This window comes from Octopus bimaculoides, chromosome 27 (assembly GCF_001194135.2).
Source record: "Octopus bimaculoides isolate UCB-OBI-ISO-001 chromosome 27, ASM119413v2, whole genome shotgun sequence".
Lineage (NCBI taxonomy): Eukaryota > Metazoa > Mollusca > Cephalopoda > Octopoda > Octopodidae > Octopus > Octopus bimaculoides.
Window position 1 is genome coordinate 18,685,478 of NC_069007.1, and position 13,387 is coordinate 18,698,864.

The 13,387-nt window shown below is 37.7% G+C and overlaps 1 protein-coding gene across 1 annotated transcript in view; it reads right to left on the minus strand.

Annotated features, from left to right (window-relative positions):
- Nucleotides 1-13,387, minus strand: part of LOC106883799 (src substrate cortactin) — a 31,777-nt gene that overhangs the window by 2,696 nt on the left and 15,694 nt on the right. The window contains exons 7-13 of the mRNA XM_052977186.1: nucleotides 12,543-12,653; nucleotides 11,743-11,853; nucleotides 5,527-5,637; nucleotides 3,201-3,580; nucleotides 2,069-2,138; nucleotides 1,114-1,262; nucleotides 395-772 (exon numbers count right to left, since the gene is read on the minus strand). Coding sequence (XP_052833146.1) covers nucleotides 395-772; nucleotides 1,114-1,262; nucleotides 2,069-2,138; nucleotides 3,201-3,580; nucleotides 5,527-5,637; nucleotides 11,743-11,853; nucleotides 12,543-12,653 — 1,310 coding nt within the window. The remainder of the gene's footprint in view (nucleotides 1-394; nucleotides 773-1,113; nucleotides 1,263-2,068; nucleotides 2,139-3,200; nucleotides 3,581-5,526; nucleotides 5,638-11,742; nucleotides 11,854-12,542; nucleotides 12,654-13,387) is intronic.

Consider the following 13,387-nt stretch of genomic DNA (forward strand, 5'->3'; position numbering starts at 1 on the left):
GTGATGGTGGAAGTGATGATGATGGTGGGTGGGGGTGGCAGCAGTGGAGGGTGTGGTTTTGGTGGTGGTGACGGTGATAGTGGTGGTGGGTGGGGTGATGATGGTGGTGATGATGATGAAGATGGTGTTAATGGTGGTGGTGATGGTGATTGTTGTGATGATGATAATGATGATGGTGATGATGGTCAATATGATGGTGATGGGGGTAGTGGTAGGAACAGTGGTAGTGGTGGTGGTGAGGGTGATGTTAGAAATCATGCTTGATATGATGATGGCAAGGATGATGATAATGATGATGATGATGTTAGTGGTGGGCGGTGGTGGGGAGAGGGTGAAGATTCTGTTGACAAAGCTTGTGGGTGGGGGGAAGCGGGGACAATCAAAACAAACTTACATCTTCTGGGTTCTCGTACAGCTCACCATCATCATCCTCAAACCTCTGCACTTCCTCCTCCTCCTTTTCCTCTTTTGCCTCAACCCTTACCTCTTCCTCCTCCTCCTCCTCTTCCTCCTCGGGTTCCCGCCTTGCTTCTACTCGCTCTCTGTCCCTCGGGGCAGATGTGGGAGCAGAAACGGCGGCGGATTTCGGAGGGTCCTCCCGTGACCCCTGCCTCAGGTACGAATCCCTTTTGAAAGCCGTGATCTCTTCGTTGGGGACGTAGCATTTGGACTGTGGTGGGACGAACGTCTTCCTTGGTTGAACCTCTTCTTCTTCGTCTTCCTCCTTTTCCGGTTCGTTTTCAGCCTCCCATCTTTCCTTTTCCATTTTCTCCTGAAAAGAATTACAAGAAAACAGCACGCAGTTATTCAAAGAATCTCTTTTTTTGAATATTGTAGAATGGACACAAAACAAAGAGGAATTGGTTGTGACAGGAATCAATAAACTAATACAGAGATGAACAACACAAGAATGGTAAAAAAACCCCTAAAAAACTGGCACTTAGTTATGATGATGACGGTTCCAGTTGATCCGATCTATCAAAGAGCCTGTTTGTGAAATTAATGTGCAAGTGGCTGAGTACTCCACAGACATGTGTACCCTTAACATAGTTCCCAGGAAGATTCAGCGTGACATAGAATGTGATAAGGGTGGCCAAGAATCGATATACTTACTTCGTAGATCTTCGTTTGTTCTGCATGTTCTTTTCTTTCAAATTCCAGCCGTTTCTGTCGTTCTTCTTGTGCTTTCTTTGCAGCATCTTCTTCAGAATTTTTGGCAAAATTTTCAAACCTATTTCGCAAATTTCTTGCTCCAACCGAACCTATGATGATTTTGGAATATATTTTTTTTAAATTACAGATAAAAAATTAAAAAATTAGTATTGTAATTAGTTGAAGAATTGTAAAATTTGTAAGTGAGGTAAATGTTTTCAAAAACCTTTGAGCAATGCAAATGAGGAATTAAGCAAAACATGTAAGGTAATGTCAATAGACAACCAATGACAACACATTTCACTAAAATCTATTTGAAAAGGAGAATCTTTCCCAAAATATTATAGGATCCTTAAACAACCTATATAAGGTAATACAATATCGTTTCTCTTCGTTTCCGTTCATTGATATCACCTTACATATTTTGCTTAACCTGCAATGCTCAAAGGTCTTTGTAAACATTTATTGCACTAAGATAAGAAGGAAGGCATTTGGGTTAACAAGTACCAAGCAAACCTTGGTTTACCTCTTTCATAGGATGACAAAGAATGACAAAGCATAGGCTGATCTTAGGGTACTGAATCTCACTAAGGGGATGACAAAGGGGCCACAAAAAGTGGGGAGATGACGGGGCCAAGAAAGACCCAATCAACCCATGCAAACATGGAAAAACAAACATAATGTGGTAATGATGACAACGACGACAATGATGAAGATGGTGATGGTGATGACACATGTGGGTATGTGAGGAATGTTTGCATGTGTGTGTATGTGTGCATGGGCATATGAGAGATATCTGTATGTATGCATGTGTGTGTGAGATAGATAGATAGATAGATAGAGAGAGAGAGAGAGAGAGAGAGAGAGAGAGAGAGAGAGAAAGAGAGAGAGAGAGAGATAAAGTAAAAACTCTTACTGGTTTCTGCTGAAGGTTTTTTATAGTTGGTGCCAACAGTTCCTTTCATGTCTTCATAGCCTCCAGCAGACTGGAATGAGGGAAGATTTACATGGTTAATTAAGTGCTAATTAGCCCCAGGTTAGTCCTGACTGAGCAGGTCTATGATCAAAGGTGTTATAGTAATGATTTCATGAGAGTCGGTGCCATGAAAAAAAAAAAAAAGCATCCGTTTCCTGCAGTAAAGTGGTTGCTATTAGGAACGACACCTGACCATAGAATGGCATGTCAAAGAAGATATTAGAGCACAATGCAGTACTTGGACCCATCGGATCCTCTCAAACCATCCGACCCATTCCAGCATGGAATATGGATTGCTTTAACTAAAATCCCAAAGAAGGATAAAATGAATTCTTGGCTGTTTGAACTGGATCAATCTGCATCTGCATGATTTTGGGGGTCAGCCCCACTGTACAGCACCTTTGGCATTGTCTTTCACTATAGCCCTGGGTCAACCAATCAACCAATGCCTTGTGAGTGAATTTGGTTGATGGAAACTGTATGGAAGCACCCTACCAGTGTTGTATAATTGGTACCCGTGAAATTGTAGTCGTAGCTGTTACCGGTGTCGTGCCAGTAGCACGTAAAAGCACCCATTACACACTCGGAGTGGTTGGCATTAGGAAAGGCTGTAGAAACCATGCCAAATCAGACTGGAACCTGGTGCAGCTCTCCAGTAAAACCAGTTTCAATCAAACCGTCTAACCCATGCTAGCGTGGAAAGTGGACCTTAAATGAGGAGGATACAGAGCTGTTTAAGAGTCCATACGTCAGGAGAAAAAAAATGCACTCGTATTATATATCCATAATGGCCAATCTTTCCAATCGGTTTCGAACTATGGGTCCAATGGAGTGTTAGGTAACAGTCTGATTATGTAAAAGGGGCCAATTTTGAAAAATCTGCTCAAGGTGTGTGGGAAGTATGTCGCTCCCCTTGCCACCCTATTAGCTACGCCACTGCCACCTACCCTTATATAAATGCAAGGGAGCCATATATCTTCCCTATACTAAGACATCACTGCTTGTCCCTGGCATTAAAATCTCCTTCCCACCTTTTAAATACTCCCTCACAAAGATAAAAAAAAAGATCTACCTTATCCTTCGTATTGTCGATTCCAAATTTACCACCAAAGCCTTTCTTCATATCAATTTGAGAAGAATGAAGTTCTGTTTTAGTATCATCCTCATAGCTAAGCGCAGACTTGTCTTTGACATCCTGCACACCGTATTTGCCGCCAAAGCCTTTTTTCATATCAATCTGAGATGAATGGAGTTCAGTCTTGCACTCAGCATCGTAGCTGAGGGCATTTTTATCCATGGTGTCTTGGATGCCAAACTTGCCTCCGAATCCTTTGTTCATGTCGACTTGGGAAGGATGCAGCTCAGTCTTCGTCTCGTCTTCGTAACTCAAGGCTGCTTTGTCTCGACGATCTTTCTGGACACCGAACTTTCCACCAAATCCATGTGAATAGTCTAAAACAGCAACATGTACAGATGAAAACAGATAAAACATATACAGACAACATAGATGTACATATATCTCAATACATGGTTTTTGTAATGGAGTAATGTTCTCATTCTTCTATTAAAAAATGCCTAAGAAACAGCTGTTATGAGCTGACAATTATCTATCGTCTGTTATTATTCATTTGATTATAATACACCAAGAGGATTTACGACTTCTTGGATAACCTAGAATATACCAACAACGCACAATTCAACGTAACGCGTGCTTTGGACCAGCCCCTAGGCACTAAGTACTCTTAGGATTGGTTTTCTCTGTGTACACAACTGGAATATCCTATTTTTATTTCTTTATTGCCCACAAGGGGCTACACACAGAGGGGACAAACAAGGACAGACAAGGAGATTAAGTCGATTACATCGACCCCAGTGCGTAACTGGTACTTAATTTATCGACCCTGAAAGGATGAAAGGCAAAGTCGACCTCGGCGGAATTTGAACTCAGAAGAACGTAACGGCAGACGAAATACCGCTAAGCATTTCGCCCGGCGTGCTAACGATTCTGCCCGCTCGCCACCTTGATATCCTATTTGATACTTACCAACCATGGGTTGCAACCACAGGTTTAGCCAACCCTATCTGGTGCATATTATTCCATGTGTGTGTGTGTGTGTGTGTGTATAGATAGACAGATGTGTATATAAATGCAACATATGTACACATGCATATGTATATGTGGGTGAGAATATATGATGTGCCATGAATAAATATTCAGGATAGACAACAAGTAATAAACAAAGGGCCTTATCTCTATACACCCATACATATAAATATTCTGACAACAAAGAAAAATTTACTTGTCCTTCCGACTGTTTTGGAGTACCAGATTCATTGATTTCTCTCTTCCATTGGATTACATCACCTTTTTATTCATTCGGAGTATGCCATTTCTGCACCTTTGATTGCGAATCAATATATATATATATATATATATATATATAAACACCACAAACAAAGATAATTATACCCACTTACTCACCCACTGGTGAACGTCTTCCAACTTCATCTCTCAGCTACATCCCAAAAACTCTGATGATTCAAGAAGCAACTTACAAGTGGTAGGCAAACTTTGTAATATATATATATATATATCGTTGCCAGTGCCCCTGGACTGGCTTGTGCGGGTGGCACATAAAAGACACCATTTCGAGCGTGGCCGTTTTCGTGCGGGTGACACGTAAAAGCACCCACTACACTCTCTGAGTGGTTGGCGTTAGGAAGGGCATCCAGCTGTAGAAACTCGGCCAAATTAGACTGGAGCCTGGTGTTGCCATCCGGTTTCACCAGTCCTCAGTCAAATCGTCCAACCCATGCTAGCATGGAAAGCGGACGTTAAACGATGATGATGATGATGATGATGATGATGATATATATATGTATATATATATGTATGTATATATCTCAATCCGAAAAATGGAATAAGAACTTAACGAATGACAATAAAAACATACGGACAGATAGACGATACAAATACGAATAGGAAAAAACAAGGACAGATCATTTGTGACACGTATATACATACATACATACACTCATATACATGCACATACACATATATATATATACATACACACACACACATCTACATATATGGTAAATCACCAGTACTTTCCTCATATAAACACGTAAATAAATGGTTACACACACAAACACACACATAACCCAATAGTTAAACCCCAGTATTTTTGACTGTGTAGAAATGTAACATTAGTAAAATACAATTTTCATAGCTACAACATTTTGTGACTATTTCTAAAAGATTTTTTTAAGTCGTCGTTTATCTTCACAAATGACAAATGGTCCATCACTTATCTTACCCAGATGGTTTCAAACACTTCACAGTTCACACTCATTACCTGTCTGTGATTAAGACATACTCTGACATTCTAATTTACCTGTCTGCGATTGGTGCTTTTCGATTTTGCCTTCGTATTCATATCCAACAGCACATGAATCCTGGCGATCTTTTTGCAAACCAAATTTACCGCCGAATCCTTTTGAATAATCTGTGAGATAACAGAAGTCGAGATCCAAGTTTGAGGTTTCTGACTCATATCGCTCACCAGATGTCACTGAGGGCAGCAGTCTAAACAACACTACGTGCACAAAACGCTCTAAATGTCCTCAGAACATCTCAAAGGTTAATAAAACTGAAGCCACCGCAAACGGTCCAGGCAGTGTTAGTTGCAAATAAAGCCACACGTATTAGAAGAACTGACTTACTTTAAGACATTACCGTATTTCTTTTCTGGAAGTTACTTACAAGCAGAGATCAAAGATGAAACCAATCAAAACATACTATAATAAAGAAATATTAAAAAGCAGTTTGTCTCTACAAGAATGAGGTTAATAACTTGAAAGATAGCAATCTTATTGTTACAATAACTCTAACATAGATGCAAGAGTGTCTGTGTGGTAAGTAGCTTGCTTACCAACCACATGGTTCCGGGTTCAGTCCCACTGCGTGGCACCTTGGGCAAGTGTCTTCTACTATAGCCTCGGGCCGACCAAAGCCTTGTGAGTGGATTTGGTAGACGGAAACTGAAAGAAGCCCGTCGTATACATGTATATATATATATGTGTGTGTGTGTGTGTGTGTGTGTGTGCGTGTGTTTGTCCCCCCAACATCGCTTGACAACCGATACTGGTGTGTTTACATCCCCGTAACTTCGCGGTTCGGCAGAAGAGACCGATAGAATAAGTACTAGGCTTACAAAGAATAAGTCCTGGGGTCGATTTGCTCGACTAAAGGCGGTGCTCCAGCATGGCCACAGTCAAATGACTGAAACAAGTAAAAGAATAAGAGTATACCATTAAATCTTTTATAGGTACAGCACTGTACATTCCAAACACTGATGGTCTGGGACCTCTAATAATCCATAGTAATTTACAGACAGGAATTTCAAATTCCCATGACTGCCAGACTGTGTAAAAGGATCCCCTTTGGTCATGAATGACCATGGGATTGCATCAGGAATGTTTCCCTCTGAGGCACAAGTCCAGGCAAGGTTGTTTATGGAAAACCAGCAGTCGCCCATGCATACCATGCCACCGATATCATCCAAGGGAAAGGCAAAGGGGCCGATACAGCTCGGTACCAGTGACGTCGTAGCTCATTTCTGTCAGAATTCTCCATTCTCTGAGAGGACCATATTGAGGAGGTAAATGAGAGTAAGTGAAGGTTATATGCTGTGGGTGGCAGGGGGTACAGATGTTTCAGTGGCTTGATGGATATGAGTGTCGTTCCCTTTAGTTTAGAAATGTAGGCACCTAGTTCTAAACCAGTCAGGAATTATGTATAGATCCAGGAATAAGACAATAATGATGATCAGAAAGCAAGACACTCCATATGTAATACAGATGTAAACATTTTAAAAAATTATGTTATCAGAAATGAGTTTATCAGTAGGAAAAAATTAATTTAGATATAGATAATTAGATTGAGTGTGTAAAATAATTAGCAAAAATATAATTAGATTGGCTAGAATATATTAGGAAAAATATACATTATATTGATTAGATATTCGTTTTTACATTGGTTAAATATTGGATAGTCATAAAAATTTGTTTCTTTTCAAAGATATTTGAATTGAGACAAAAAATATTTTTATCAAAGCGGTTTATGGTTTTTAGTAATTCTGTTCTTCCTCTACAACTTTGGTTTATCATTTTTGAAGTTAGAATAAATTTTACCTCTTTTCAGACATATGGCAACGATGTAGAGCCAAGTGGAGAATGATAACGAGCAGGTTCAACACTGGCTTCTCTTTGCATTCAGTCAAGGTTCCAAAGCTGCCAAATCCGCTTGAGACATTTGTACTGTGTACAGAGGAGGCACTATTATTGAAAGAACTGAACAGAAATGGTTTTTTATGCTCAAAGGAGATGAAATTCAACCTCACATTCTCTCTACATTCAGGCCCACCTGTTCAGTTCAGTGAAGATTGATTGATTGAATAAGCTCAGCCACAAAGGAACTGGCACAACAGATGGGATAATCTCATGATACCATTGCCTTGATACCATGATACCACCTTCCCTTGATGGATGAAGTCCAAACACACTGGTTGGTGACACAGCTTGCTTCTCCGACACAACATCGAAAAATACCTTAGGAACGAGAACCCAGGTTTGAAATTTCCCCAAAACACCTGATGAAGGCTGGGGGGTATATCAGCTGAAATGTGTTAACAACAAACAAGATGAGGACAAATATCCATCAAATGTAAATAATATACATAATTCCTCATCTCTTAAATATAGAACTGGATAATTAACCAGTTATCTACATAATTAACTAATGTATATTTAATTAAATCTCATCTAGGTCATCCCATAGAACGCCCCAATATTTAATTAAAGTATATGAAACGTGTTAACAAAATGAGGACAAATATCTGTCACATGTAAATAATGGTAAATTATCTTCATTAATTATCTTTCTACTTTTACATTGGTTAAAAATGTATTTAAACAAGTTAAATAATTATCTTTACATATATTTTTACTTGGATTAAATAAATAAACAACTTTTCAAACTTTGATTATTTATAAATTTCTGTATCAGCTAAATATGAGCTTTAATCGTATATTTTTACTTAATTAAAAATCTACAATTTACAGAGATAATACATGATTTAATTAGATACATATTTTTTTTTACATTGGTTTAATATGCAATACTTTGACAGTGTTAAAATATTTATTTTATATTGATTAAGTATATATTTTATATTAATTACATACGAAGCAACACAACAAGGAACTAACCAAAAAGAAAAGCCACACACAAGTGATAAAAATGAAAGCAGTGAACAAGAATAAAACAAAAAAAAAGAAAAACTCAAAGATTGGCAGAAAATCTTTAACCATTTTCTAATCTTAGTTATTAATGAAATGCCCTCTTCATATATATCTGAATTAGTTTTGAAAATAATCAGCAATTCGGATGAAATGAGGTGGCGTTTAAAAGAGTATAAATGGGAAATTCCTGCATGAAATTCCTCTTGGAAGGTTTATATTTAAATATGAACACTTCAAAATGAATAAGTTTTGTATCCTAGAACCAGAAGTGGTTCTAGGATACAGGTGGGTTGGCACCATAGAACCAGAAGTGGTGGCCTCTGATTGATATTATAAAGCCAACAAGTGGTGAGTCTCAGATACGTTGATTCCTGGAAACCAGAGGTGTTCATCTTAGATGAGTTGGCATCATAGAACCAGAAGTGGTGGCCTCAAGTGGAATGGTTTCATAGAACCAGAAGTAGCGTCTCAGATTCATGCAGAATCAGAAGTGAAGGTCTTGGGTGGACAGGCCAGTGCCAAATGATTAATTTACCAACTAGATTTTATTTTCTGTATTTCATTCCGATTTTTTTTTGTTTGTTCTTTTTTTAAAGATTTTGTTTGTGTTTTTTTTTTTGCCAATTGTTTTTGAACAAACAACCCCCGGGGGGTAGGGGAAGGGGTCACCTGAACTAGGTGTGGTATTTTACAACCATGATCAGCAGCCTGGCAGACTGGACAACTGTGATGATGTGACTTAAGATATTAAAAATGGAATGGGTTATGAGGTGGTGGTGGTGGTGGTGTGTCTGTCATTGGGTCAGATGTAATTGATAGTTGTAGTTGATAGATGACAATGACGATGACAATAGTGTTGATGATGATGATGATGATGATGATGATGACAGTTATATAAGAGTAGAAAAGGCACAATGTGGTGAGGATGATGGTGATGATAATGATAATGATGTTGATGGTGGTGATGATGACAATGTTGATGATGATACTGACAATGGATATGATGACAATGATTATGATGATGACAGCAACACATGATGACGATGATGATGATTGTGGTAATTTTTCTTTTCTTTTCCATGTGAGATTAGTAAAAAAAAGTCACAAGTGACCACCACCAAGGATTGTTAGGCTATTAGGGTATGTACCCCAGTCCTCAAAATGATGGAAGTCAAAGTCAAGAAAGAGAATTGAAGTCAGAAAGTGCTAGGTATTGTATTTTGTCTTGTACAAGACATTCAGTTTGTGTGTGCATGTGTGTGTGTGTGTGTGTGTGTGTTAGCTGAATCAATACCAAGCACTACTTCTCTAAAATCTGAAGCTAATGCATGCATTTCACAAATCTGGATAAGTACCGATGCCATGAAGAGATAAGAGTGCTAACATTTCGAGTAAAAAAGCCCTTTATCGAGGAGAGAAAACTTTTTTTTAATTTAAAAAAAAAGTTCCCTCTCCAATGAAGGACATTATTCGAAACAAAAGTTTTCTTGTAGTTGGTGGCTGGGTGTTTAACCAAAGGTCAGCCCTAATTGGGTAGACCTAATATGAAAAGCATTCCAACCACAACCATCCAGCCTATTATGTACAGAGAACCTGGGGCAACATTTTCCAATGAGTCCTTCTTTTTTTTTAAGATGACAAGGTATGATTTGAAGCTGATTTGGCTGTTATTTCTAGTAGAACAAGCAACTATGTAAAGCTTCCTTCATTGGGTTCATCTGGATTCTTATCTCATCAAGCCATAGGGACTGATCCAAATTTGTGACCTTTATTAAATGATTTAATCTACACCAAACACTACTAGTTTCCTTCAACTCTCATCTATATTAATACATGCAATATTTGTCTCAGCACAGAACATATCAGGAAAAACACACACACAAAAAAAAAGAAAAAAAAAACGTAATTAATAAATTTAACAAAATGGCAAATATTAAAAAATAAATAAATAAAACAGTAAAATATCAAGAATTTTCAAATGTTGATTTAGGATACTTCTCTTCTACAAATTCTTGCATCAGGAACTGATAGGTAAAAGCATTTCACATTTAACCCTTTAGCATTCGGTTTATCAAATGAAATGTTTATTTATTCCTTGTTTTGAATTAATCATATATTTTCTTCTAGCTTTGAGATTTCAATGATGTGGCTGTTTATTTTAAGATGACATTGTAGGATATGTGTGAGAGGCCAGATCTGGCTGGTTTGAACACAAAACAGATAATGTATTGAGGCTAGATATGGCTGGTTTAAATGCTAAAGGGTTAACCCTTTTGTTACCATATTTCTGTTAAGATACTCTGTATTTCTTTCAATTAATTTTAAATATAACAAAGAATTTAGTAAAATAACTTAGTTATCATTAAGCTAGTGTCAGGAACATAAATTGTGACTAAGGATTGGTGGAAGATTTTAATTCAAAACTTATGGAAACAAGACATTTGTACTACAGAGCCAGAGGCAGTTTCAGCCAGTTTGGTATCAAAAGGGTTAAGAATTGTTTCTCTGTTATATATTTTAACCCTTTTGTTATCATATTTCTGTTGAGATGTTCTCTGTTTCTTTCAATTAATTTTAAATATAACAAAGAATTTAGTAAAATAACTTAGTTACCATTAAGCTAGTGTTAGGAACATAAATTGTGACTAAGGTTTGGTGGAAGATTTTAATTCCAAATACATGAAAACAAGACATTTGTACTACAGAGCCAGAGGTGATTTCAGACGAGCTGGTATCAAAAGGGTTAAAGAACCATAATTATTGAACTGGTGATTCAAAACTGTTTTTACTAAATTTTACCAAAGTTTTTCTCAAGTCATTTCTGACACTTTAAAGATGTTCTAAGGTGGGTTTCTTTCTTTTTTTTTCTCTCTCATTTTCTGTGCCAGAGTTACAACCAGAACAGGGCAGAAGAGAATAACTTGCTTCATTACTTTATTAACCCATCGACCAGAGACAGGCCAGTTTTTAGTCCTTTTCCATGTTTTACACAAAGAACAACTCACTAGAAACACTAGACTGCACTACTACATCCCCACCTGACCCCGGTCCAGAGAGTGTGGGGTAGGGAGGAGAGGAAGAGAACGTGGAGGAGAGACAGAGAGACAGACAGAAGAGAAAAAAGACAGAGAGGAGAGAGAGGAGACAAAGAGATGAGAGAGACAGAGAAAGATGAGAGAAGAGACAGAGAAAGATGAGAGAAGAGACAGAGCAGTGAGAGAGACAGATAGACTGACAGAGGCAAGGGTAAAGAGGGAGAGGACTGCATTAGCCACCCCAGCCCAGCCCCACTCCAAGTAGTGACCTACCTGTCTGAGACTCGTGTTTCTGAACTTTTCCTTCGTACTCCCAGCCAACAGCCGAACTGTCCTGCCTGTCCTTCTGCACACCAAATTTTCCACCGAAACCTTTACTGTAATCTGGCAGAGAGAGAGAGAGAGAGATAGAGTCAAAGAGACAAGAGGATAAGCATAAAATAAAACAAGGAGTACAGCATGTATAAGGGGAGGAGTAAGAGAAAAGGGGAGAAAGAGAGCGAGTGTTATGTCACAGATAGTGGACGTGTGTTTGTGTCATGGCATGTCAATCAACACAAACACACGTCCACTATCTGTGACATATACACACACATAGACTTTGCACTCTCTAAGAAAAAAAAATCATTGAATTTTTGACATACACAATATTTTAATCATTTAGAAATATTTAAAACTGAATGTGATTTCAAAAATGTAAGTTGTTTGTACAGTAAGTATTTATATTTTAGCTTTCTTTAAACAGACGATATTTTAATGTTTTTAAAAATTATTTTCAAGTGAATGGTGATCTTTCGCTTTGACTCTCAGAACTGTCATCCAGAGTTCGTTAATTTCCGTAAAAATATTTTATTTATTCACTTTTATTTTAAAGTGAAAGAGAGGAGAAAGTGAAAGATGTATTTTGGGAGACTGAACCATGTGTATAGCAGTTCAGTCTCCCTTGTACTCAACAGACAATATTACAAAATAAAGAATTGGCAATGACAGCAGAGCTCAAAATCAAAGGTTATCAAAACAGGAAAAAACCAGATCTAAATAGCACCATCTGGTGGCAGAGAACCATTACATACCTTTCTGTGACTCATGCTTCCCTAAATTCTCCTGGTGATCCCATCCGACAGCAGATTTGTCCATACTCTCAGACTGAACGCCATATTTCCCACCAAATCCTTGAGAATAATCTGTAAGCAAATCATGTTAATTAAAGATATAGTGTTAATTACATATAATATCCGTTATGACTGAAAAAAGACAATCGAATCTGATTAGAGAAATGATGCATAGGTTTGAGGTACTTGTTTACCTGTATGGCAAGTCACACCTGCAATGCTCCACAATTTAAATGGTGGCGATGATCCAGAGATGAAGGACATAGGATCAAATACTACTAGGCAGGGCCTTCATATCAGTGAGCGGGGTAAGTGCACTGCAAACCCATTAAGAGGAAGGCTCTGAGATGGTGCACAATCTCTCTAGATGGAACCTTGAAACCTACTACCATCTGGTATGTGGAGCGTTTAACTAACAGCACCTGCACAAGCAATCAATTTGCAAGTCCCCAAACATTGGCACAAAAACCACATACATACACATACATACATATATATATATATATATATATATGTATATATATAAGTCAGTAAATAGTGGGGTTGTGTTAACTGCATGTGGAGAAATAATAGGAAAATGAAAAATAATAGTAAGGCAGAATGCTAAACTGGAAGCATATTTTAATAAAGATTTCTAACTGGCTTTTATTGCGAAGCAAATTTTCAAGAAGAGGGAGAATGAAAATGTTTTCTACAAAGAAGTACAAAATGAAAAAAATAATATAAAAAAAAATAATATATAAAAAAATAAATATACCAATACATTATATTGTCTTTGAGCTTTTAAAGTTCAATGGTAATCCATG